The sequence below is a fragment of the Ammospiza nelsoni genome, chromosome 7, assembly GCF_027579445.1.
Source record: "Ammospiza nelsoni isolate bAmmNel1 chromosome 7, bAmmNel1.pri, whole genome shotgun sequence".
NCBI classification, from domain to species: domain Eukaryota; kingdom Metazoa; phylum Chordata; class Aves; order Passeriformes; family Passerellidae; genus Ammospiza; species Ammospiza nelsoni.
The window spans coordinates 9415008-9442614 of record NC_080639.1 but is presented as its reverse complement, the minus strand read 5'-3'; the positions used below and the strand labels follow the sequence as shown (position 1 = coordinate 9442614).

General features: G+C 38.2%; 1 protein-coding gene across 2 annotated transcripts in view; it reads left to right on the top strand.

Annotated features, from left to right (window-relative positions):
• COL5A2 (collagen type V alpha 2 chain) overlaps positions 1-27607 on the top strand; it is a 96999-nt gene that overhangs the window by 23769 nt on the left and 45623 nt on the right. For both annotated transcript variants that reach the window (XM_059475668.1, XM_059475666.1), the window contains exon 2: positions 25997-26221. In XM_059475668.1, coding sequence (XP_059331651.1) covers positions 25997-26221 — 225 coding nt within the window. The remainder of the gene's footprint in view (positions 1-25996; positions 26222-27607) is intronic.

The window sequence follows — 27607 nt, the reverse complement described above, 5'->3', positions numbered from 1 at the left end:
TTAATGTCACCTTAGCAGAGCCTGTCTGTAATTTTGCCTGACATTTGTAAAATTGAAATGACCTTTTTCTAGAAATCAGCTGTGGGTGGGACCCCACTGGGTTTAAAGTAAAAGGTGCAAACGTAAGCTTATCTGGGAAGAATTCCACTTCTATTTTTCCTTAATTTATTGATTTGTAGATTGATATTCTTCTTTGATTCTGTGTGTCTAAAACAGAAAAATCAGGAATAAACCTGTGTGGTAGTGAGGCTGATTTTATAGATGTCTCCTGTCCTTTTAGCCTTAGCTGCCTAAAACTGCAGCGCTTTAATTGTTCGTAGGTACATTGATAATTAAATAATTAAACATCACGTATATTGATAAACAGCACCAAAGATGCTTCTGGCTTCATATCAGCCACTAAAATGAGAGTTTGTGCATTCTAAATGAATCTGTGAACTGTTTCAATACTATCAGATGAAATATATTTGAAAACTGATTTTGTGCCAAAGTGAACAAAAAGATAGCTTTGTCCTCAGTGCCAAGAAGATGTGTTTTCACCACCAGATAATTAATGTGCATTTACTCATGCCAATGTGGAAAACCAGCCTGGATTTTGCTGTAAGGTAACTGTGTGAGATAGAGTTACTCCAGTGGTGGTTGACCTTGTCTCCATTGGGATTTTAGTGTGCACTTTCTAATGCTAGTTCTTCCACAGTGAAAAAAGTACAACAAAGGAAAAACTAAAACTGCTGTTTTGCTCTCATTCTAGGAAACCAAATTTATATTTATAAAGATTTTTTTCATAATAATAGTTATCTTAGTCTATATTTATTCTTTTCCAAGCAACTGCAATCATACTAGGCAAGAACATGAATAGGGCAGGACTGGTCTGAAACCTGGAAGCGCAGATAGGAAGGGAGAGAGTGCCAGGTGTTTCTGTTTCTTTCCTTTCTGGAAGGACAATAGAGAACTTTAGGGGATGGTGAAGGAATGTTTTAGGGAATGAATGGAACTGAAATTCAAGGGACAGAACATGCTGTGATTTGGTAAGAAAGGGGATGCAGTCCTGACTACACACTTCTAAAGGAATTGCTGGAACAGAAATGTGTCAGTATTTCCAATGCAAAACCTTATGAAATCATGAGTCATATAAAAAAATTAAAGTGAGATTAGCTTTTAGTTGTCTTCACCAGTGATTTAGGTTTTTAGTTGTCCCTCCTTGTTTTTTTTTTTTTTTTTTTTTTTTTTTTTTTTTTTAAAGAGTTATTTTGTGTTTTAAAGATTTCCTTTGCATGCTTGGGGCTAAAATTCTCTTTCTTTTCATGAAAGATTAAATCCTCATAAATAATATGACCCAGAACTTAGAGTTTTAAGAAAAGCACTGTGTATCTTCAGTCTCATCATCAAATCATGAGAGGAGTAATGGATACAGTAATGTATCCTCCTCATGAGAGGAGTGGATACAGTAATGTATCCACTATATCTTACTCCTTGGTACTGACAGAAGTGATTATGTTTGGATGATATGCAAGGTGGAAATGGGTAGAATTCACATTAAAAAGCAATTTAATAATGGAATAGTTTATAGTAATCTTTATTATTGCCATTATTATAAATATGTTCTACTCATGACCAGCAGAGAAATAGATGCCTTCCTGTGTCATGGTGAAAACCATATATGTTAGACTAGTCAGTGCTTATAATTTATTGTCTCTCTGTAAATCAAAATTTATTTAAAATGTAGATTTAAAAACTTTTGCCTTTTATTTTTAATTTACACTTTATTTGTCATTTTGAATTATGCAGAGATATATATTTACTCAAAATAGGAAGGAATTAGAACATATAATGCAAGTATTTTATATACCTGGAAATATCTAACCAAATTAAAACTTGGTGTTACACCATACAACATGGTGTAAAGCTTCTAAATGCTTTTTTGTACCCTTGCTTTTAGAAATTTCCGAAGCTGTTCACTATCTGTAGGAAAAGATGATACTGATCTGAGATCAGAGGTAAATGACAGCTAAGAAATAAGGTTCAAGAGTTTCAAAATAACTAGTCTGAAACACTCCAAAAAAGCTATTTTTGGACTGCACCATATCTTAATTTTTGTGTATGTGAGAAACAAAGAGATGCGCTAATGAATTTTTGTCTAATTGAACTCTAGGAAATTATTCTCAGGTGTGAGGCTCCTGTAAGTAAGCATTGGAACAATGATTTCTGAGAGTAATTGATAAAACCTGCTATCCTTTATGTAACAATTAAATCCACACATAAGTAGGGGTTTGATACTGATTTCCTCAAAGGGCTTGGAAGTTTTCAGCTCAAGGGTTGAATGCTGTGCTTGATGGTGTTGGGCTTCTTGAATGCTCTTCTGGTTCTGGTTATGTGAAATAATGTGTTATCAGAGGGGAAACTGTGTAGTGGTCTCTAAACCAGTATAAAGAGACACAGTTATTAGAACTGTGTGCATCCATCCCCTTTCATTATCATTGCTACCAATATATATTGATTTGCGCCTTAGTGCAAATTGTATGTATAAATTTTACATTGATTTTTAATATACATATACATATACATATACATATACATATACATATACATATACATATACATATACATATACATATACATATACGTATACATATACACACATCTTTTTGTTATAAGCCAAAAAAAATGGGAGGGAGTTGATGTGATCTTCAGTTGTGCTATTTCATCATCTCTAGGGGGAAGAATTACTTTTATAGGAAAGTGCTCTTCATACAGACCTAGTGTGTTAGCAAGGGACCTTTTGTGGGAATTTTTGCCACCACGGACCCATTGTTGTAAGTAAGCTCTGTGGCTAGTAACATGTATGATTCTGTGTCACTGAGTGCCACTTGTCAGAAACTAGCCATTTTACATATGGAGAACATTTTTAGAAATGAAAACCCGAAGCAGTAGAAATTTAACAGGCAGGAAACCAGAGGGCTTTGCTTTACTGAAAGGAAAATGCTCCATGAGTACCTGCTCTGCATTTCCCAGGCACACTGTGTGGTAAACATTCACTCACCACCCTGAGCAAACCCTGAGTATACTTCATGAAAGGCTTATTGGAGCTGCTGGGGTGTTCATACTCCAGCATTCCTACAGATCTCTGGAATTTTTGTGCATTTACTATGATGTCCCATTTGCTTTATGAAGTAGATGTTGGTTAATGCCATGCCATGAAAGTGGTGTCCTCTCACCACCCAGCTGGTACTGCCTGCTGGCCATGAACTACATTCCCCATAAACTCCTCTTTGGTGATGTGTTTTAGACTAAAAAAAAATCATTGCCAACTGAGCAGCTGACTTAGGGCTCAGCCCAGTGGTGCATCTCTGCTGGGTTATGATTTTCTCGTGCCATGAATGGCACCATTTCAGGTGCTGCTGGCTAGACCAGCCTTTTCCTTTATTTTGAGTAAGCCAGGGTGATAGCCTGAAATAGAGAGGAAAAAATGCACAAGCAGTGATTTGTTGAGTGTAAATGGGAAGGGAAATAAACCCTGGCCAAGGGCTGAAAATGAATCTCATCAAGCTAACCTGGGCCTTCAGACTGATTTGTATTCCACATTTTCTGGATTTAATCTGCCTTGGGATTTAGGAGATATTTTTAAAAAATGGAATAGTTTTCTGAACTCTGGAAGACTGAAACTATTTCCGTTTGAAATGGCCTTCCTGGCTATATCTCAGTTTCCCATATGTACTAAAATACTGGAAAATGTACTTTAGTTCTTTTGTAGCATGGTGGGATGTAATCAGTCATAAAGACACATGAAATGTAGATATTTTTTTTTCCCCATGCTTGAGTTAGTAATTATCACTGCCAGGAATTTCCCCTTATCACTCTTTCATATTTATTTAGTTCTCCAAGTACAAAATATATGGGAACTGCAGGGGGCAGGGGTGCAGTGACTGCAGGAAAGGAAACCCACAGATATTTGCTATGAGCAACTGATCCCTGGGATAATGGCTTTTCAGCAGTTTTTAATATGTAGGCCCTGAAGAATGTTGGGAGTGCAGTGTACTGCAGAGCATTTTAAATCTGCAAACAAAACATTTGTTTTTCCTCTGGCTTTCTTTAAAGTGAGGGGCTGAGGCATATCTCCTGTGTACATCTCAGTTCTGTGTTGGAAAAAGGGGAAATTTCCACATGGTTTCTTTGCTTTTATGCCCTGAGATTTTTTGGGAAGAAGTGTCAGGGGCTGACTTAGAAGTGAGCTCTGATGTCATCTGGTCAGGCCCAGGTTTGGGATGTCAGGACACCTGGTTTCAGCCAGGACACACAGCTGCATTTACATTTTATGCACTTCATACACAGCTGTAGTTATCTTAGGGGACCTCTGTACATTAATAATGGATACACGAAATCCATTTCAAAATCTATTTAAGGAACTATTTAAATAATTTGGGTTTAAATGTATTTGTCCTGTTTCATATGTATATTTAATATGCTCTGGGTTTGATAAGGAAACAGTTGTATTTGCTTGTAGCTCACAGAGCTATATGAATGATTTTGTAAATTTAAGTTTGGTAGACACATTTATAAGACTGTAAAAATTGCAATGGAAAAGTGATTGGAAAGACATTTGCTTGATTATATTAAGAAATGTATTTGGATTGAGTATTGCTAGAAATTGGTGGCCATGATAGCAGCACCATCCAAGCACAGGGAAAAAGAAATCTTTTCCAGGAATCCCCCCCAATCCACTTTTGTCTTTCCTGTCAGGAAGTTTTCTGTCTTTGATGCCTCGTTGTATTGCTACACTTGGATAAATACAAAATAGTTAGGATAAAAGAATTATTTATGATAATATAATATATTCCTAATACAAATATATTGATGCCTTCTCTCAAATTAGTTTGAATTTTTTAAAAATACAGCCCTACCATCCTGATTTGGTCCTGGCCTCCTATATTATTACGGTGTCACTTTTTTAAACTGGTCAGAACATGAACAAAATGTCTGTTAAATACAGTAAGTTGAATCTGGTACATTTCCAGATGGGCCTCTTTGAAAGACAGAAGGAAATTTAATGCATATAAATCCATAAAAAATTCAGAATGAATGAAATCCCAGAGTGATCGTGTCTGTTTTCCATTTATTATGTATGCTATCCTGCACAGAGCAGGATATTATAAAATAATGTAATGCGTAAGTCATGGAGAAAAATTTTTTGAGGGGTTTTAATTCATGGAAAGAAAAAGAAAAACACTGGCTCACATTCCTTGAAATCACAAACTCCTGAACAGAACCTTCACCTGAGGACAGCAATGTACATTGTAACCTTGTTGCATGGTGGTACTTCAAGTGAAAAAGTTTGTAGAAGAGATTCTGCACATCCTGCTGTGTATGTATCTTTTGGTAAAGAGTTAAATAATCCGCTGTGTCAGTAATTTTAGATTTTGTCTTGCCTACAGAAATTATTATTTTGGGCTGTTAAAATATTCTGGTTTAGACTCAAATCCATATTTTAAGAATTTCTTTGTAAATGTGAGATAATTCTTGGTTTAGCTTAAAATAGGAAGAGAAGAAGAAATCTTGTGTTACTTTATGCTGTTTACCATTATTGACAGATGTATGAAAGTACTTTTTAAAAACAGTTGAGGCCACTTCCTAACAAATAAAATAGATCTTGAGCAATGTGCTTGTTAGGTGCAGGGGTGTATCTGATTCAGCTGCTTCAGGTTTCCAGACCATCCAGCAATGGAAAGGGATGCAATAGGTTCGATTCTCCTGTGCTCTGAAGTAGGATTGACTGGAGTCCTAGGCCAGTGCCAGAAGATAAGTAAATAGCAGCAGGACGTATTTCTCCTCACCATATGAGACAGAACACTTAAAAGGCAGAGCTGCTAGTAAGCTCTAAATAGAAGAGTCTGAAAAATAAATTCCTGCAGCATCATTTTGATTTTCACTACATGTCTCAGAGCTTTGAAGTTGTTCTGGCAAGTGATGATTGGTTTGTTGTTGTTGGATATCTCTGCATGTATTCATTATGCTTACAACAGACATGAAGATTGCAAATAAATTGAGTAAATAATTTAAAATCTGCTATCTGCTGTAGACAGAGAAAATTTGAGGAATGCATTTAAATTTTAAGCCCTCACCACCCATTTGCAGTACAAAAAAAAAGCTGATATGTACTGTCTCCTTTTTGACCCTAAGTTATGGGTAACTTTTGTGGAGGGATTCCTATATCATAAAAGTTGCTTATGTCATGGGGTAAGTGTTTTTCAAAGTGTTATTTCAGGCTCTTTCACATACACTCACACACACAAGAAAAGGGTAGTTTTTATTTGATGTAGTCAACTTCTTAAATTTTATTCTAAATAATTTGTTAATAGTAGTAGAATTTTTCTAGATATATTTATTACACTTAATGATGGGGCAACTGAAGCAGTCTAAATTTACAGAGAGATCAAGGAAAATGGACTAAAAATTGAAAATCAAATACTGAGCATCATTAATGTTCTGTAGAGGGCAATTTTCATTTGTGTTAGGGTGAAGAGCTGATGCAAAAGATTGATGTGTACTGGAACTTCAGGTTGCAAAACTTTGAGCAATGTTTTTTTGGTAAAGTTCTTTGATCTGTTTTAAACCAGAGTTCCTCCTCTGGGTATTTTGAAGTGTTCACCATGAGAAGCTACAAAATGAGTGGGTGGATCTGGCAGGAAACTACCACTTTCAGCCTAGAAAAATGATCTCCTGTGGCATAAAAATAGATATAAAATGTTGCACAGAAGCTCTTTTGTCTCTTGGGTTTGGCAAGCTTTCTGTGAGGATGGAAATTTATGTGAAAGTGCTTATTGAAAGTATTGATCAGAGGTTTACCAGTCATCCACTGAAGGAAAATGAAAGAATTGCTGTACAGGTGGTTTTGAACCACTTGGGATCTGAGAGCCAAGGAATACATCTGTAATAATTGAATAGAAGTCTGAAGGTGTTGAGTTAATCTTACCTTAAACAAACACAATTATGGTAGTTTAAACTAGTTTAAGTCTAGTTGCTTTTCAGAAATGCTTTGTTAGAAGAATCAGTTTTAAAGCTTTTGGAACAGATTTTCATGAAGAATGAGAATCATTGAAGGATAATTAAGGCAGATTTTAGGGTTTGATTTAGAAAGGGACTTGTCTATTATTGCAGCACAGGCAATGGTGCATCAATTTCAGAGGACAATATGCTTTTTTGTATATTGAAGAAGTCATTGGTTACCTCTCATTCTTGTCAAGTTGTTTTTGGACTGTTTTGCAGGATCTGACATTCCCAGTGAGTCTTCGTAGGCACAGGTCAATGTCTTGGTTTCTGCATTTATGAAAGCAGATGTCAGTATTTCTGTTTTGTTGACTCATACTGTTGAGATTAAAGCATCCTGCAGAGCATATGCTGACAATCTAAAAAATGGCAGTTTTGTTGAAAATACCCAGTTTACATGTATGAAAGCTTTTACATTCCAAAGTGGCAATAAGCATCTCTGGTTGGGAAAAAAGTAGCCAGTCTGATTTGGTGATTAGAGACTAATTATTTCATAAAGCTTAGTATGCTGACTCTCCAAGCTGTTCCATTGGCCTGGGTATCCAGGCAGCTCCCAGAGGAGCTGCTGGCTTGCTGCAGCCTGGGGCTCAGCATCCTGCTGGCTCTGTGCCATTCCAGCCTTGCTCTGGGATTTGTGCTGGAACTGCTCCAGGCTTGAGCTCACCCTGCAAGCAGAGTGCAGGTGTGTTTGGAGATGTCCATGGAGAAACTGCATCTGCCTGGGCAGGTAAGATCTCCTCCACAGATCTTAAATACCCTCCTGCTGCTCTCTAATTGACTTAGCAGGAGATGGAATTTATCACTTAGGGCTGCTTTGTTAGGCACTGCAAATTAGGCTCAGGTTGGGTATCCCATGTTGCCCTGTGTGCTAAGAAATTTGTAGAAATCACTGGTTATGAAAATGCTCAGGAATGACTCTTTTCAACATCCACAAACCTTAACCTGGATTTCAAATCCTGGACCATGTATTCTCACAGATCATTGTGATTAAGTGAGGAAGTTTTGCTTCTCTCTTTTATTACCTGTGGTGGCATCTTTGGCTAAAGTAATTTCTTATTTGTGGAGATGGAAAAGTTCCTAGCTTTGAAAGAAGCATTATAACACAGATGTGTTAAGGCTGAACCTCATGCTGTTTGAATTACTGCTTAGTGTCTGTGCCATGTATTGTGACTTCAGGTTGGAACTGGAGTTTCAGAAGGCAAACATGGAGCAAACATTGCTCAGTTCTATAGATGTTAATATAATATAGATAAAAAATACACAGTGAATACAAAAGGTTGGGGGTCCTTGTGTATTTACTATTTTTAAGCATGAGTGGTCAGTCCATGCTGAAGAGGGAATTTCACCACTATGAAGTTATGTTCACTATATGAACATCAAATCACAGTATGATGTTCATCTGTAAGCCATGGGATTCATCCCAGAACTTTTCTCCAGTATTTAAAGAATAATTCTTCCTAAGTATTTGAGTGAACTACTTATTCCATAGCACCAATAAAGGATCCTATAAAATTATATAGTTTGGAGTAAAAATAAATCATGTTGTCCAAATATAAATACAGAAATTTCTGTAGCACTTTGTTAAATTTCTGAAAGATTATTCACTGGGTTCTTGCATTTGGAGGTGAAAGTAATTGTTAGACCATCCGTTAACTGACCTTTATCTCATACTTCATTCCCTCTCACCACTTCACCCTCAAGTTCATTATTCTTTGTTTTTATTGATTACATCACTATTGAAAAATGTAGTGTGCCTCATTATCCTAGTTATTCCAGAATTGTTAAAGCTACCTTTTAGTTTTTTGGTGGCTCCTCCCCTATCTAACTGGAGAATGTGGTCTCTCAGGGAGGTTCTTGTGGACACTTGGTTCCCATCTGTGCTCCTGGATAATGCCAGTGTGGTCTAGTATGTCTGGTGTGATCCAATGTCATGTCTGGAAATCTTGGGGTCTCAGAGATGCAGACTGAAGAGTCTTGTCTGGTATCCCCACTCTCATTTCCTGACAAGACAGAATCTTTATTATTCTTTAGTGCTTCAGTGCTAAAGCTCAGCAGTGATTTCTGTTACTTAGAGGTTGAAATTTTTACATTAAATCAATATTCAAATTGAGTTGAAATTTTGTCCTATGATTGTTTGGGAGTTTTTTAAAGGCTGACTACAATTTGGTTATTCTCTAATAGTGACCAGGGATCCTGGGTACCATTATAACTTGGGAGGTTGCACTGCCTCTTATAGAGAGATTTAGTGCTTGGGCTTCAGTGATATTTACCTGAATCTGTGGAAAGTCCTCAGAGATCAGCTCTAGTACAAATAACTTCCTTTCCAGTTGTAAGAGTCCTGGAACCAAGTGTGATGAGGCACAAGTCTCAAGTAAATTACATTATGGATAATAAGAAAACACACTAAGAAATTATACAGAATTTAAATTATTTTTGAGAGAAATAATTTAATATGATCAGAATCCAATTGATATGCTGAGCTCTAATTGCATATCTAATATTATTTCTTTAAAAATGAGCAGTGACTGCCCTACTAACATAATAGTTGAGAAAATATTAGATTAGCAGCATAAATTGAAATATTGTTTGAATCAGACCTTGAAATGTAATTGCTAAGTGCTGTGTAGTCATTATGGAGAATGTGATTTCTGCAGATGTACCTGAGAGCATACAAAGGTGATCTATATCAAACCAAAGCTTTCAATTAATTTGACAGGTTATATAATAAAATCAATAAATGATGGTGTCTAAGAATTATTTTTATGGTGTAATAATTTGAGTTTGATCATTTGAAAGCATTATTATAAAATGATATCTTGTTTTATACATAGAGATTGTATATTTTCTGGTGATCGAATAGAAACTAACAAGTGCAGGTATTTCTGGGTTTTGTATTCAAACCTAAAGGATACGAAGACTTTTATCCTGTTTCAATGGCCAGACACTCAGCAGCTAGCCAAGGTTATTTCTTAGAATGGACATTTCTTATTTATGATTAGTCCTTTATTAATGCCACAACTGTATCTCACTCAGCAGTCACCTTTCTGATTCATTGGCAAGATTTTATGAAGTGCAACAAGCAGCCTGTGAGCTACATGCTTTTGTAAGTTTTTATATTTGATTTATAGACTGAATGGCGTGTCAACAGCACTGCTCTGCTTAATATCAAGAGTATAAGGGGCCCTGAAACAACAAGGCTGTTTATATTCTTCAAGTGTTGATATCCAAGGAATGCCTCAGAGTGAGGTTTGCTTCAAACACAATGTATTTGTAACTTTGTTAAAGTGCTGTAAGCCAAACATGTAGAACTTTGGAGTATTTAACTTGCATTGTTCTTCTAGTACACTGAACGGATGTTTTGCATTCCAGAACCTTTTTGATGCAGCTCTGTCAAGTAATAATCTTCTAACATATGACTGGATAATTTACAAAAATGAAGGTATACTTTGTAGTACCAAAAGAAGTTTATGTTTTTGGCATAATATAAATGACTAGATTTCTAAATTGATTTCTAATTTGGTTTCTAAGACCAAATCAGAGTGATTTCTATGCAATATCAGGTTTATCAGGTGTGCACAGTGGGGTGTTTCTGATCTTGAAAGTAAGCTTCTCCCTGTTTGTTCTACAGTACCTCCACAGGGAAGATTCTCCACGCACCCCAAACCAAACACAAATTTATATCAATTTCTTGTGTTTACATTTATGGATTCAGAATTGCAGAGGAGGCTACGCCCCTGCTGAAATGTCACAGAGCTCAATACTCAGCTACATAGGTCATTCACTCAAATTTTTTTCAAAAAATTCCCCAGCCGAACCCAAAAAACAACAGTCTTCAGTTTTCTGAAAATTGCCTCTTGGGGGAATTTCTCTATCAAAACTCCAATGCATGTAATTTGCATAATATATAATTTAATATTTATATATCTATATAAAGTTAATACCTAGCTTTAGGTGGGTGCAACCTTTGTTGCACTTTGTACATTTTCATGGTTTACATATGAGAGTAACTGCAATAGCTCATGGCATCTGATACAAATTTAATCTGTCATGTTGACAGTGTTTATTATTCATTTCCAGTGCCTTCTACAACAGTAAGAAAACCAAAAAAGCCCGCCAACCACAAATAAACCCTGTCAAAAATTTCCCTGTCAAGCAGTGAGCATATTCCTTGTCAAGAAAGGGTTTGTGATCCAAATATAGGAGGAAATTCAAATACTCCAAAATTTCTAGCAGAAGAGCAGAGAGCTAGTCAATGTGAATTGTAAATGTACTAAGAGGAGCCTGATCCAAATTTATTGAAGCTAAAAAGCATTTTTGTAATTGTTAAATTAAGGGGGTATAAACTATAACATTTAATTCTGGGTTGCATCTAGAACACAGTAAGAGGCACATTGTTAGATTTATTTTTTCTTATGTCATCAAAATCATTGATTTTCAATAGATAAAGTTAGTGAAAATACATTACATTATCCCGGGTAATGATCAGTTCTAGATCAAAGCAATCAATGCTTTTGGGAAGGACAAAGCTGAACTAACATTTTACAAAATGTATCTGAGTGTGACTTGTTAACTTGGGTTTTGTTTCAGCAGTAATGAAATCTGTGCTGGCTCATCCATTAGACAGAGATTTTTACTGGAATTTTTTTTTAGGACTAACCCAAATAGCTGTCTTATCTGTGTTATTTTTGGTTTCTAACAGGTCTTATCCTTGGTTGTGGACTATTCTTAAAATATATATATAGTATCTGCACCTCTGGGCATAGATAGCATAGTGTCCAGTGCATCTTGGACAGGACAGGGATGCTGTGGGTTGGGGCTCTGTGTCAGTGAGGTCACTGCAGCAGTGCCTGAACAGCCACCCCAGCTGGCTGAGGTACAGCCCTGCACAGCCACCCCTTTCTGTCAGAAAACTACTGGGATACCCTCACATCCTCTCCCAGGCTGCCCCCAAAACACCTCCCCTCTCTCTTTTCCAATACTAGCTCAAGGATTACTCTTCCCCCGGTTTTTCTAGGTTATTCCTGTGATTTTATCTTGCTCCTTGAGGTGGAAATGTTGCCTGCCAGCTGCAAACTGCTGGAAACAGGGAGGCCTTTTATGGAAATGCTGACACAACTTTATCTATAGCATAGCAATGCAAACCATCTGTTTCCAATAAGGTGCTTATTATCTTTTCTTGTCAAACTTATCACTACAAAAATATTTTGCTCCCTTTAATATAAAGGGGTGCAGTTATGGACATGATAAGGATGAGCTTTATGAAGGATGGTTTTCTCTTTTGATACTGATTTATATGTTTTTATTTTATTGCCAGAGGCAAAAAGCCATATTCCTTTTATATTCTCCCAGTTCATCTGTTTTGGTAGTTCTTCAGGGATACAGCACAGAGGACCACACTTAGTCATGCGTCTTATTCTGTGGCTTTTAAAATTGCTGCAATTTATTGTTTAAAAACTGGTGCACAGGTGACTGTGCTGAAGGGCAGTGGTAAACAGAGTGTGTCAGTGAGAATGTTGATCCGTTAACCTCAGTGCAACTCTAGCTCTTCACACAAATTCTTTGTATTTAGTCTGTGAGAATTTGTTGGTCTTCTGTTTTGCTCACTTAATGCAGTTCTGTCTGTTGTTTTACCCTGAGTGAAAGTAAGATTCATGACAACAGGTGGAGGTTAGGAGAGCACAGGCTTTGAAGGACTTTACTTTAAACATTGAATAAAGCCCTGGTGAATAGAAGTAAAGAAGAATTAATTCATATGGTGGTACTAACTCAGTGCTGAAGGCCTGCTGCTTGTGGGTGGTCTGTGAGTATCAATTTGTTTTATTACATTCATCTCCTATGTGTTGCAACATTGCTGAAAGCCTGAACTCTCACATGAAGTTTTGAAAGGAGCCAGGCAGAAAGCCCTCTCCCAAGGAGATGTTCTTTGGTGCGTCAGCATGTCGCATTTCCATCACTGCTCTCCTTCAGGCAAAAAGTTACCTTGTACCTGAGGGCTGGTGAAAGCTGTTTTGGAGTACTGGCTGTTCATTGAGTGTTTGGGAGGTCTGGGTGCAGCACACAGGTGAGGCAGTTCTGGGATGAGATGCAGAGCTCAGTCTCACTGCACGTACGATACAATCTGGCTCCTTGCTCATATCTTGCCTCAGTGTTGGTGCAGATCAATTGTGTCGCTTTCATGTGTTGTAGCTCCACTGTGGGACACTCCTTTCTCAGAGTGCTGTGTCTTGAGCACTGGTGTGCATCTTTAGTGGGCTGAAATTGTCACTTAAGCCCTGCAGTGCATTTAATTTGAGAAAATTTGATTATAACAATCCTTTAATGAATTTGATTCCAAGCCTACCAACCTCGTAGGATTAGTGATAATATAATATTGTGATTACATATTTAGCCTGATTTGCAGAAAAGATTGTTGGCAGTGGCTGCATGAGGCTGTGTTAGCCCAGACCACCAGTGGAGAAGGAGTTAGTGAGGCAGGGCACTGGCAATATTGCATTTCTTCGCCAGTGTAAATAAATCTAGCAATAGGACACTGTGTTCTGGAGATTGTCACAATCCTCTTTATGGATAGATGCCAGCTATTTCTAATCCTTTGGGATTTGTCCAATAGGTAGGTATCTATGTGAAAAACAGCTCCTGAGCAAGGGAGTGAAAGTCAAAATCTTTGGCTGGCGTTAACTGGAGCAGCTACAGATTTCTCAAAGCTGGCTCTTCAAATTAGGTGTGAATGCAACATATTTCCAGCCTTTTTCTTCAAGAAAAATGAATAGTTCTGGTGGTACCCTTGGTGATTATAAAGTTCTAAAGGAGCTAAAAGATCAGATTTGTTTCAAAAGCTCTGCTAAGGCTGAAGTAGAACATCCTTGACTGATTAATTGAATTGAAGTATCAGGTAGAAGAAAACACAATAATTTGCAGAGATGTTCCAGTCTTGCTTTACAATAAAATGCAAGTAGTGACCCAGGGAATAAAGCCACCACTTAAAGGGCTTGAACATAAATATCTTACAACCAAGAACCAAGACAATGGTCTCACTTCTGTCCTTTGATGATAACATGCATTGGTCTTTACTGTTACTTCTGGGCTTTGCTGAACTGAATTAATATTTCTAAATTCACAGTAAAAAGCAGTCAAATGATTGTCTACTTAAGGTGTTGTCGTTTACTTCTTGCTTCAGAATTATCAATACCTAAAAAGTCTTGTGGAGCAGCTCTTTAATGGGGAATTGTAATGTTAAAGTGCCTTCTTGGTGCAACACTCAGATGTGTGAGGTGCTGAAGTGAGGCAAATATATAGGTTTTCCTTAGGGAAAAAGTTTCAAAGAAAGGATTTGGTGCTTGAATGGAAATGTTGAAGTGGTAGGGTTTTGTGGTTCAGAAAATGAAAATATATGGGAACCTAAAAAGATAGGAAATTAGGGTACTTTTTGAGGAAAAATAAGACCTCTGAAAAATCTGATGAGCTTGTGATAAGCTGGAGTTTATCTGAACCAAGCAAAATGTTATTTGAGCTTCCCCAGGGAGTGATTTGAAAAATATTGTGGAGATTTGGTGAAGGGACTTGCATTTTTTGTTTGCCAAACTGCTGTTTCCATCACAGTATATTGTTTTAATGCAAAGCCAGCAATGATTCCTTGTGCAAACAGAGCCCACAGGGCCTTAAAGAGGACCTTTATGTTGTTTATGAAAGTCCTGAAGTGTAAGGTTCAAACAAGTGATTGGGCTGTTGTTATTTGTTTTTTGTATTGCAGTCTTAAATGCTGTGTGAAAGATGCAATTTGAGATGCATTTCTTGTACCACAGATAATCACTTCTAAGGGTCCCCTGCATTAGAGAGAAGAACAAAACAAACTATGCCCAAAGGTGCTTATAAGGAGTTGATGGATGCATCATGTGCCTCTAAATGTAACACAATGATGCTTTACATGGATTTAAAGCCCACTGACATTAATAAGTGTCTTTTGATGCCATTGGCTCTGTCCTCAAAGGTTTATCATTTAATAGCACTGAAGACTTAAGTAAAAAAAAAAAGCTGGTTTTCAGCTGGCTTTCTGCCAAATTCTTTCTTGAAACCTCTTCCCTAAGGAAAAAGTAAATATTTGTTTTACTTACTATCATGTAAGTTTGGAGATGGCTAAACTAAGACACTTCCACTGTTAGACGGAGTCAAAGGTGTTATGCAGGATTCCTGGCTTCCAACTGGTGATTTCCACTTCAGAGCCCAATGTTGGGTCATGTTAGAGCCCAGCTTTATGTCAGGGTTCCCTGTGTGGATTTTACTGGTTACTGAGTGCAGTGAAGGCCAAGTTTTGATACCAGCAATGGGGTATAGTCACATTAGAGTGCCCACATACCCTGGGTTGTTCCCTAGAAGGTATCTTGAGCCTAATGCTGGAGTTGCATCCCTTAAACACAGATGCTTCTCTCAACCACACAAAGGTTTCCATTCTTTTATAGAAATGCTTTATTTTCTCTTTTGTATTTTATGCATTTACATCAACCTAATTTCAGATCCTAGCTCTGCTTTAGGAGTTAAATAGTGCAACAAGATGTCAGAATTCAGAGTGCTTTGCTTTGGAAAAAAAATGTTATTGTAACTTGGATGCTGCCTCCTTGGGCTTTTAAAGGCTCATATCAAAGAAACAATAGTTGGGTAAAATTAAAAAGATCTGAAAAATGATGAAGTAGTTTTGAAAGGAGGAAGTAAGAGAAATATTAAATAGATTAAGTTCAAAGCAAACAGTAGCTGGAGGTGATGACGGCTGGTTTGTTTTAAACTAGGCATCCCTACTTGAATTTTAATTCATTCCAAACTTTTTAGTATGGATTATTTGACTGGCAAAGTTCATAATGCTTGCTCCCTGAAGTATGGAAGGATGTCCAATGGTTAGGAGCAGGAGAGCCTGCAGAAAAGCCTTTCATTTCCTCTGTCCCAGAAACCATAATCCTGCAGCAGAGCTAAGTAATGGCTGGTATGTATCCATTTATCACTGCTATGCATCTAAATGACAGGGTGGATAGTATGTCTTTTTGCTGACCTTTTTTTTTCTTTTCTTTTTTTTTTCTTTTTTAAAACATTTGTATGGACCAAGAATTGGGACAGTACCAAAGACAAGTTAAAAATTAAATGGAAATAAAAATATGTAATATTATCCAGTGCGTCATACCGTAACATAGTCTTCTCTATGGTGGCAAAGATACCTGTAATTCTTCTTTCATGAGATTTTTCTTACAAAGTTAATGTTGCCATTTTCCACTGTTACATAAAGGCAAAAAAAGAAAGCAGATTTTGCCTAAAATTCTTTCTTAAGCGCAATGAAATTGTGCAGCATTCTGAAAATGGAATGAGGATGTTCTTCACCTGACCTAGCTCTGTTCTTCTTCCAGTGGGATTTAAAGTACGTTGGTGCAAATATGAGTCTACTTGAAGTCATCCTTGTTGCATTGTACAGTCACCAGACTGTGCTAGAGGGGAAGCTGCTCTTAAAGAACTGAGTTTTCCCTTGCCAGCCTGGATGAGCTGGGGCAACCTTGAAAAGGTCTCGTGACTCAGAAATGATGAAAAAGATGGAATTGGGTCAGGTCAGTGAAAACATTTTTCCACAGCTTGACTTAGATTTTTTTTTTACAAGGCTTTTATTGGTGTGAGGTTCCCTCTAGCAAATCCCAGTGGGGTTTTTTTGACTGAAATAGGTGATTTCAAACATCCCTAGAATGAAAGAAAAGTTATGTAGCTAATAAAAGGACTGTCCTTGTTATTTCAGTAATGAAATGATCTCCAACAAAAAATACCCTCAAAAAACCCATAACTCACATTGTAGAAAAATTCCTGGGCAAAGCTAATTGTCTTGCTTTTGTATTCAGTCTTAAGTTTTTTTTATCCCAAACCTATATTGAAATAAGCTGAGCCCAACTCCCTTGTTACTAACATTGTTCCTTTTACACACTGAAAGGAGCAAACTGCTTATTGCTGCTATATCTGTAAGTAATAAATAAGTTTAACTCTCTCTTGGGCATGAGACACATCCAAATTCCTGTCTTTTCCTCATGCACATGGGTGTGATTATCTTCAGGATTACACTTGAGAACTAGGGTGCTCCTTTAGACCTTTCCTCCCTGATGCTGGACAGAAAGCAGCCATGGTGCCCTGAGGGCTGCCAAAGTCTGTTCCATCTCAACTTGGAGCCAGAAGTTGCTGACTGAGCTGTCTGAACTGTGGAAAAGGTAATGGTGGCAGAAAAGAAACAAGAGGCTTTGTTCTTGAAATTTTTGCAGAATTCTGGCTTACTATTCTTCTTTTTTACTTTCTTAGAGGCCCAGAATTTCAGCAAATGAATGGCTTTGCTGTACAAAGAGCATATTATGAGTACAGCTTTCCAGCAATACCTTCCTACTCCACCCAGACACTGGGTAGTTTTCACTCCAATTTGAAATGCTGAGCCTTTTGGAATGCAAGGATTTTTAATTATGGAACTGAGTTTTCTTGCTAATTACAAATCTTTATTTTTAGTTGAAAAAGAGGGTGATATTAGCCAGTAAGGATGCATTTAGGGAATTACAGGAGTCCATTTTGCAAACCACAATGGAGAATAGCTTTGTGGAAAAGGCAGGGTGTAATGATAGGTTGCTATTGAACTTTGATGTGTATGGCTTCAAAGAATGAGGGTGTTTGGGCAGCAGCAAGTGTTTCTCTTAGATATATTAAGAAAAGACATCCATATGCATTTTGTGTGACTTCAAAAGAGCTAAATCCTGCAAAACAAGGAAGGCAAACCTGTTATTTTGCAGTTCATTGCTCTTTTACCAGTTAGACTCTGAGCATTAGAGCACATGTGTAACTGGAACAGGGGAACTTGTAAGATTTGGAATAGATGGGTACAGAGAGGAGCAGACAGAGCTAGGAGCTGTTTATTTAATGCATTTTCCCCTTTCCATTGAATTGGTTAAATCTCATTGCCTTCTATAAAATGATTGGCTTGGTGCACAAGTGAAGCCACTGTTTACTTTTGGTTCAGCAATGCTTCTGACACCATCTCCCATAGCATCCATAGACAAATTGGAAAAGTACTCAGTATGGTACTGAACAGGTGGATTACAAGGTGAATGATAAACTGGTGGAACTTTTGAATTCACAGAATAATGGGTGGCAATTCTGAGTCCAGCTGGTGGCTAGATCATGGTGACATTCCACAGGGATCAGTGCTGGGAACACCAAGAGATGGTTATTTCAGAACCTGGCTGACACAGTGCAACCTTACCCTACATGGCTTGTTCCTCAGGCCATAGGTTTCTGGCTGACTGGACAGCCAGGATGGCTTCTTGTGAATTATCCCTAGATTTACTACAGGATTCCAAATGGGCTGTGAATGGAAATTGTGTCTTACTGATAATGGCACAGGAAGTAGCTGAGAGAATTTTCTTCACAGCCAAAAGGCATCATTTTCACTAAATCACAGCAGTCCAAGTCTGGCTTTTGGAAAGATAAAAATCAAACATTTATGGATTCCAGAAAGGGAGCCAAAATAGACTGTAGAATAATATTACATTTTTACTGTAATCTTGCTATTTTTGACTTAAGTTTAGAAATATTAAGTGCAGTTCATTATGTCCTGATCACATTTGTTTAAATTTCCAGAAGCAGCAAGTTGGGCAGGATTTCCACTGTTGGGGTGTGTTTGCTTTCAGAAGGTTTGAACCTCTTACATTTTGGGAAATGTGCTAATTTGCAGGTTTAGTTTTGTTTTAGTTTTAAAGACAATCCCTGCATTGCTGAACTTGTGCGTGTTCAGCAGTGCCAAGCCCAGGCCCTGCCTCCACTGTCGGAAACGTGTTTGCTGTGTGTTCTCTTTGTGAGCTCCCCACCAAAAGAATCTGATGTTTCTCTGGGACCAGCCTGTCTTCATGCAGATGAAGTGATTCCTCTTAAAAATGTCATCCCTTAGTCAAGAATGTGCTCCAACGTTTTGCTTATAAAACGGAATGATCTCTGTTGCCTCAAGCCTCTTTTGAGATAATAAACAGAATAATTGCCCATGATAAGCACTTTGTTTAGACTTTTTCCACACTGAGTCAGCAGTAGCTGAACTGACTTTAACCACCTTGCATGACAAGTCCAAGCAGGGCGTTTGTGGCCGTGTGGGCTCCAGCAGAGACCAGGGACCCTGCTACCAACTTTGCCTTTTGACTGATTTGCTCCAGCTGCTGAAATCTGCAGTAGTGTTTTCTCAGGCATGCCCTGAATGCCTCTCCATGACAGTCTCTGTGCAGCCTTGGACATTTGGAAGTAATTTTATTTCCCACTGTATGCTGGAGGCTTGAATGTGGTCATCCAAGAGTATTTGTATAAACGCTGCTGGCATATCAGGCACTTCAGCTCCCTCCTTCACCCAGTTCTCCTGCAGGCACCCAATGTGTCCAGCCAGCCTACTTGTGAACTGAAGTAAAAACAGAGAAAAACAAAGTTAAACACGTTTACATCTAACCTTGTTCATGGGATAACTAACGAGTTAGTTTAACTGAGTGCTTTTGAAATAGACACGTCCAAGACGGGGATAACCAAAAGGAAAGGACCAGTCTGACTAAACTTGGGGCAAGTTTGCTTCTGCAAAGTTTCCTGCCTTGTCTAGAGTGTGTACAACGGCTGGACTTGATGATCTTATAGGTCTCTTCCAGTCTTGAACTTCTGTGATTCTGTGTACAAGGGTTGAGTCTTGTTCAGCAGCTCAGGACTACTGAGGCTAAGATGCAGATAAAACACCATGATTTGCTTTTAGGGAATTGAATAGTGTAATAAACATTGGATAGTCCTGTGGAACTGGTGAGAGAAAGTCTTTTCACTGGAAGGGATTCCAGTGTTTTCTGCCTTTGTATTCAGCATCTGTTGGATCTTGTAATAAAAACATTGTTTTCGATTGTTGTGTGTTGGAAACAAAACTTACCCATAAAAAGGCAAGCAAAACTTCTCTGCCCTGATGGAGACATAAATTCATGAACCAGTGAGAAAAAGGGGAAATACAGACCACCAAACCAATTGTAGGGTAATACAGATTCCATCCAAGTAAGTGTAGAAGCAGTTGCATACTTCAGATATTGATTTACAATTAATTTGGAGGATTTAAACTGTATCCTAAGCGTAGTTTTTCCTATTCAGTTTCCCCCATTCAACCAAAATTGAAATCACAGTGCTGAGTGGAAAACAGATTTATTTATTTATTTAGGGACAATTTTCTGGAAGAAACAAACCCCAGCTGCCAGGTCTGTGAGAGAGCCCTTTACCTGAGACATTATTTCTTCTCCCAGGTCAGGGTGTATTGTTCTGCTGTTGCTTTCTGTTTGTGGACTGCTGTTTAGAGCTTGGAGGCTGGGTTTTCTTATTTGGTGAATATCTGAGGATGAACTCTTTCCCAGGCAGAAGCAGCTGGCCAGATGCAGTGTATGGCTTTAGGAAGGCTTTATTGATGGCCACAGCAATTTCAACAGTTAATTATCTTCATGGGAGCTGACTTGCACCTTGATGCTTCACAGTATTCATACTTAATAGTATTTGTGGCCTCCACAGAAAAAGCAGTTGAGCCTGTAAGTTTCCAGCTGAAAATACATATTTTAAAATTATCTACATTATTTAAGAGAATACCCTGGAACTTTTCTATTTCTAAAGTCTTGCAGCTCCTTGTCTAGAGAACTGACCTCCTCAGTCACGTTGAAACTCACTTGGACTTTAAAGCATTCAACACCTTTTATTCTGTGGAATGCTGTTAAAAAGGCTTATTAATTGTCAACTTTGCAAATTATCCCCTAGGATTTTTTTTTAAGCAGGAACATTGGAGGATGGATTAACCCTCTCCCACCTCTTTTTCTAAGAAAAAGTTCTGATGAAATCTGGTTTCCTACAGGTTTGTGTTTTAAACTTTGTACCTGTGTACATTCCCATAAGTATAATGCAAGGGATTTGTTCTTAGCCAGTTTTTTTACAAGAGAGGTGGGCAGTAATTTGGAACTCCTTTCTCTTCCTAAATGCTTATGTGCACAAAATTGGCAGAATTGAGCATCAATTCAGTCTTTTATTAGTAAAGTATTCCAGGTTCATCCTCATGTATGTAACTGTAAAGTACTTATGTGAATTCTCTCTGTTAATCATTATTAACAAGAATTGTTTCTGTGCAACAAATGCAAAATAGATTTTGTATTTGTCAGCACTCCTGAAAGCTATCTGATTTTCAGAATAATTGGTGTTTATATTATAATTTGCAAGTCACAAGAATTATATATATTAGTATTATAAATTATATATATTAGTCATATAAAAGATAATACTTGATTACTACTCAGAAAAAAAATTACCAAAAAAAAGGAAAAAAAAAAGTATGATTCTTCTTATTGGAGTAAATGGTTTTCCCCATTGACTTAATGGGATCTGGATCAAGCCCTACATTATTGTTGCAGCAGGCTGACAGTCAAACATTATTAAGCCCAAGCTCCTCTTGTCCCTGTCCTGGCAGTCTGTACACATGCACAGCAGTACATCTGCAGAATCGTTGCTAGCACGTATCATCTTTCATGTTGATTTACTTCTGCACCTCTGCTTTGTGAGTCAGCAGGATTAACTTTTGTAATTCATATCTCAAAACTCAGCTTTTCATTTTCTAGCTTTTTAAACTTTAAAACCACTGTATCTGTGTAATCTTATATTTCTCTATGCTTTTCACAAACCTAGCATGAGGATGACAGAGAGAGAATGAGAAGACCCCTGTGCAGTTTTATTTCCAACCCTTTTTCATTAAATAACTGTACCCCTTCTGTTCCAGTCTTTTTATGTTAAACAATGCAAAAGAATTGGACTTTGGTTACACTATGCATCAAGAAGCCCCTCCTGGCAGACGAAAGCCTAAAACTGGCAGACTGCTTTCAGTACCAGTCATCATCTTTTTTGCTTTTGTTAGACTGTGTTCTCTACCACTGTAGGTCTGTCAGCCTCTAGATTCCTTTAATTAGCACATTTGGTAGGACCAGTAAAATGTGATGAAATGGAGCTGCTTTAATGCCAAATCCTTTTCTTTTTCCTGTCATTTCATCTATGACTCAATGCTGTTCATGTCTGCAGAAAACCCTCACATATGCAGGTTTTCCTCAGACCATTTATTTTCTTCAAGTAGGTCGTTGAAAGATGTATTCCTGTCCTTCATATACCTGCCATCACCTCAGCTGAGGTAGTGGTGGTTCACTGCTTCTACTTTGTATGGTGCACATTTTTGTGGTGTCATTTTCCCTCTTTATTTCTGTCTTTCTGTCTTTCTTTCTATTTGTTCTGCTTGGTTCCATGTCCAGGCCTTACTTTCCTTTTTCCATGTGCAAGATGGCAACCAGGCATCAGAGAAAGCAATATGGGCACAGCAATGTGAAGGAACTTCAAACAACAAATGAAGCAGCAGTAAATTTTCAGGTGTTACTTTCTAAATGATGTGGTGAAAAATTGAAATTATTTCATATGCTGTCTTTTAAAATCCTTTTCCTGCTGTTAGCTTGAGAATTAACCTTGAGAGGGATGTACCTGCAATGAAAACAAGCTCAGCACAAGCAGCCCAAAGGAGGTTTTACACACCTGGTCTGTGCAGGACCTTTGACACTTAGTCATGATGACTGATGGACATTGACAGCCATCTAGTGGCTGGGACGGCATGTTGGGTCCCCTGTCCCCTTCCTCCCCTCCCAGTAATTAGTACAGCTTCAGTGGTGACACCAAACTGGGTATGGCAGCGCCTGATGGGATTTTACTTCCAAGCTGCTGATGCTGGATCTGGTAAATTAGCTGTAACTGACAGTTTGATTGCTGATAAATTAGATCTTTAAAGTTAAACCATACTCCAACACATATAGCAGAAAAAAAAAAATGCATTTTACATACTGTGCTTTGCATTGAAATCTTTCTGAAGGTTGGTTGTTGTGTAAGCCCATGATTAATGAGTCTTTAAATGTATCATTGGGTATCTCTCCTACCTTGCTTTTTATATTTTTAGACTGCTTTGAGACTTGGTGGGTTTGAATCCTATTAGTTCTTTAGTCAGGTCCAATACCAACTAGAGATGTATTTTTTGTTGGTAAGAAAGGAATTGGTTAATGGCCTAGCAGACCCTTTTGCCTCATTAAAAATTTCCAAAGCTGCTTCTCAAGCCACTCAGCGCCTAATGTTCCAGCTGTAGAGGTAGAAAGAACATGTGATATATAAAGAGTTTGTAACTTGGTCTCTGTGATTAAAACAAACCTGCAAATTTGCAAGGCAGAGAGGAAATGGTAGAATGGTTTCCTTTGCTGCCTTTGCTGCTCTGGGTGTAGCTGGATAACACGCCTGCAGTTCAGGCCTGGGAATAGAATGTCAAAATGTTCTTGTGAAAGGAGCTGGCTTTGAAACAGCTGCCCTTTCCAGGTTACTCTTTCAGTGTAATGCAGTCACAGCAGAAAACAAGCCCTTGGAGCGCCAGATGTAATCAAAAGATGTATCATTGTGGTTTTTGACACTATTACGAGGTGGTAGGTTTTTTTCTTTTGGTTTTGGCTTGTTTATTTGGACTTTTTTTTTTAATTGCCATCATATCTACAATCTGATAGGGAAGCAGACTTAGTAGCTTTCAGAAGTTGGTATGTGCTTTTCCCCCTGCCTTTGTCTGCCTCTTTCCCAGCCACTGAGCAGGACCCAGGCAGAAGCTAGTCACCATCTGGCTCAGCTCTGATTTGCCAAAGCAGTTGCTATGTGGTTTATTTGAAGTTATGACAGAATGCTGACTTTGGGCTCAATAACTCAGAAATTTCATTTATGCAAACTGTTGCTCTTTTGAACAGCACGGCATGACGAGTTCTGTGGGTGATATGTTAAAGACATAGACCATATGCCAGACATCTGGGGGGAAAAGGCTAAATATGTCAGACAGTGCATTATGTCATGCTCACAAGGGAGAAATGAGAAGAGTGGTTTCCAAAATACGATCTGCAGTTCGGAAAATGATTCTCACAGTGTCATAAATGGACTGTGCAGCATACTTAGTTGATGTCTTTACTTCACACTGAAAACATTTCCTCCTGAGCTTCTGCAGCACCTCTTTGAGTCATTTAGTCTGTTGGTGTGATAAAGCAATTGAAGGGGAGCTGACCTGGTGAAAATTTCAATTTGAGTTTGTGTTAAAAAGCTGTTAGTGATGGCAGGCAACAGTTAATGACACATCTGCTCTCTTTCTTCAAGCTTTGACTTTGATGGAGTAACTGGGCTTGAGATGAGGCACAAAGCTGAAATTCCAAATCTGCTCCTATTTATTACTTTGTGATTTTCTGTTTACATTTGGTTTAAATTAGGACAGAAATATATAGAACAGTGAAATTGTGCTTAGAGCTGTTAATTTTTACACTAGTAACAGGCTTGCTTAAACAAACAATGATATGATCTTTGATTAGGCAGATGTGTCCTGTGTATATAATTGACTCTACTGCCAGTCTTGTATCAGTTAGAAATTAGATGTGTTTCAGAATTTTCAGTAGCAGTTTTAACTAGATTGTCCAATTTCAAAGATATTTGGGATAGGAGGAATTTCTGTGGTCAGATGGACCTCCCACCCACGTAAGATCAGTCTTCTCTGGAGCATCTCAGGGGTCAGGACAATAATTTTTGGACTGTGTGTGACAGCTTTGCTGTGTGTGACTCAGACATTGTCTTGGCACTGGGATTCTTGGTTTGCAAGTTGTGACACATGGTCTGTGGACAGCCCGGGGATGGTTCTTTGGTTTTGCAGCTGCTTGCTCCTTTAGGGGATGAAATATTTCATATTTGAGAAATTTCATTTCTCAAAATGAAAAAGTCCTTTCTTGCTGCTAGGACATTCTGTGAAATGTTGGATACACCAGCAAAACTTTCTACTTTACTTGTTTTTTGAACTCTTTCTCAGACATATTTTAATTTTAGGAGAAGATACTGAGATATACCCACCTCATGATTAGAAAAATCCAAACATACCCAGTGTGTTTGGCTACAAAGCAGCAAGAAAACAATGGCAAAGACTTATATATGGTAAAACAGTACAAATGTGAATGTGACAGTTTGAATAAGTAAATAGAGTAGGCATATAATCAGTCCATACTGGTCCTGTATAAAAATAGTGACAAAGGATGGTCTTTCATATATGGTTATGGTCCTTCATATGGTTAAAATATCTAAGAGGCATTTTGTATGTAGTTAAGATATCCATGGCAGTATTGTGTGTGTGCTAGGTTAATCATGTGGGGCCATGGCCAGCTGGGTTATAAAAACAGAACATAAATCATGTGAGGAGCCTCTTGTTACTCAGCTGGAGACCCTGCTGCAAGTACCACTGCACTGGGTGCTGCTGTTGCCTCTGGACAGAGGCTGGCTGTCCTGTTTGGAAGATTTGATTCTCAGTTCTGGTATTCCCCCACGCCAATAAATAAACCTCACTCAATAAATGGGATGGTCTTTTTTCTTTCCCCCAGCTGCTGCTGGGTCTGTTGAGCCCTGTCCCATCTGGCTGTGTAGGCCAGCAGGGAGCAGGCAGCCTGTGCTGTTCCGGACAGAAGTCACAGGTTCTTGTCCCATGTCAGACCTCTGCAATGAGCTGTGCTCAGCACTTACACAGAGCAGGGAATTGGCAGGAGCTCCTCAGAGTAGAGGTGACACCCCACTGAGCAGAATGACATCCAAAGACGCATGAGGCAAAGTTCCTTTGATAGTGTGGGGAAACTGGGGACTCTATTTTACTTCTTTTTGATCAAGAAATAAGGTGATAAAAGAAGAAAGACACATTTCTTAAAAGTCCTTAACATCAGCTTTAGCTATGCAGGTCTGTCATATTCTCTGTATGTAATGCTGCTTCTCATCTCCAGATGAGCTCCTTCCTTGTCCAGTCCTATTCCTTCAATTTCATGGTTGGAAAATGTGTTGTATATTCTTTTCTCTGTCCCAGGAGAAGATGGTGAAGAAATAGCCTGCACTCAGAATGGCCAGATGTACCTGAACAGGGATATTTGGAAGCCCTCACCGTGCCAAATCTGTGTCTGTGACAATGGAGCTATTCTTTGCGATGAAATCCAGTGTCAGGACCTGCTGGAGTGTGAGAACCCCCAGGTGCCCCCGGGAGAGTGCTGTCCTGTGTGTCCTCACACACCACGGGACTTTGACCCCACCATAGGTAAGAGCCTTCTCTAGTTTGAGAGGAGAGGCAGCCCAAAGAACTAGGAACTTTGTGATACTGAAGTTCCTAAAGCTGTTTTTATGGTGAAAATTTAAGCCTGAAAATAGCATTTACTTGGCAATTATCATCCCTCTTGGACTGCCTCATAGCCAACTCAAAACAGTTTGCTTTGGACTATGAGTCTCATATAAGTCCAAATGGCTTTAGAGCTAAAAGGTTGATCTGAAATGTCTTGATGTTTTGAGGAGGTTGAATTCTGGCTTCTTTTTGTGGTTCATCTGAAACTGAAAGATAAGTATATATAATAAACATATTAAGATATATAAATATTGAAAACATACCTATAGATAATAAGTGCATTCTTTCAAATGCTCAATTCAGGGACCCTCTAATAAATGTAAACTGAGTCAATATAAAATGTTTTCCCAAAGTGAAAACATCCTTTTGTGAGATATAAAAGAAGCATGAAGTATTACTGACTCCCTATTTGCATATTTTCTGTTATATACCTAAAGGATTAAGTCTTTTCTTCCTGGACAAACTTAGATAAAGGAATCCCCCCTCAATTTTCCTAAAAGAAAAATTTTCACCTTGCAATTAAAGCTACATAACACTGTGTATTGAATTATTAGAGCTACATTCAATGCATAACAATTAATTTCTTCAGAAGATATAATTGCTGTTGAACAGCTTAATATTGAACAAAGTAGAGATAAAGACAAAAGCAGAGACTTTTGTAATTGAGCAGTGTAGCAAGATGTGGTGAGCATTAATAAATAGATAGTGCATCCTGCTCTGTTTTGGGAGGCATTGGGCCAACACCAGCAGAGTGCACCCAGCAAATATAAAAGCAGTATGGATACATTCCCAAATTCCTTATTGTTATTTGAGGCATTTATAAAATATTCTTCTGAGGGATTTTTGTGGGCATGAGTATGGCTATATGGCTCTGGATGCACCTCCGTGGTAGTGCAGATGCTTTCTACAAAAAAAAAAAAAAAGCCAAAAATCCCTCTGTGAACTCTGTCTTCTGAAAAATACCATGTAATATGTTGTGGATCCATCAACAGTTATTGTTGGAATCGGCAATAAAGCTTCCCTTGACTTCCTGTCAGTCATTAGGCCAGCATCTGACAATCCTCCACAAGATACTCTGCTTTCCCAAAGTGTTTTTTGTTACTCTGTGCAATGAGGAAAAAGGCTGAGAATTAGAGGACATTTTTGCACAGTGTTGTGATTCTTCACACCTGGACCAGGGAGTATGTGTGTCCTTGGGAACCCTCCCAGCTCCCTGTAGGTAATGCTCCATCCCCTCTGCCTCCAGGATCAGGGATAACTCTAGCTGCAACACCTTCACTCAACTCTTAGTGTATTCTCTCTCTC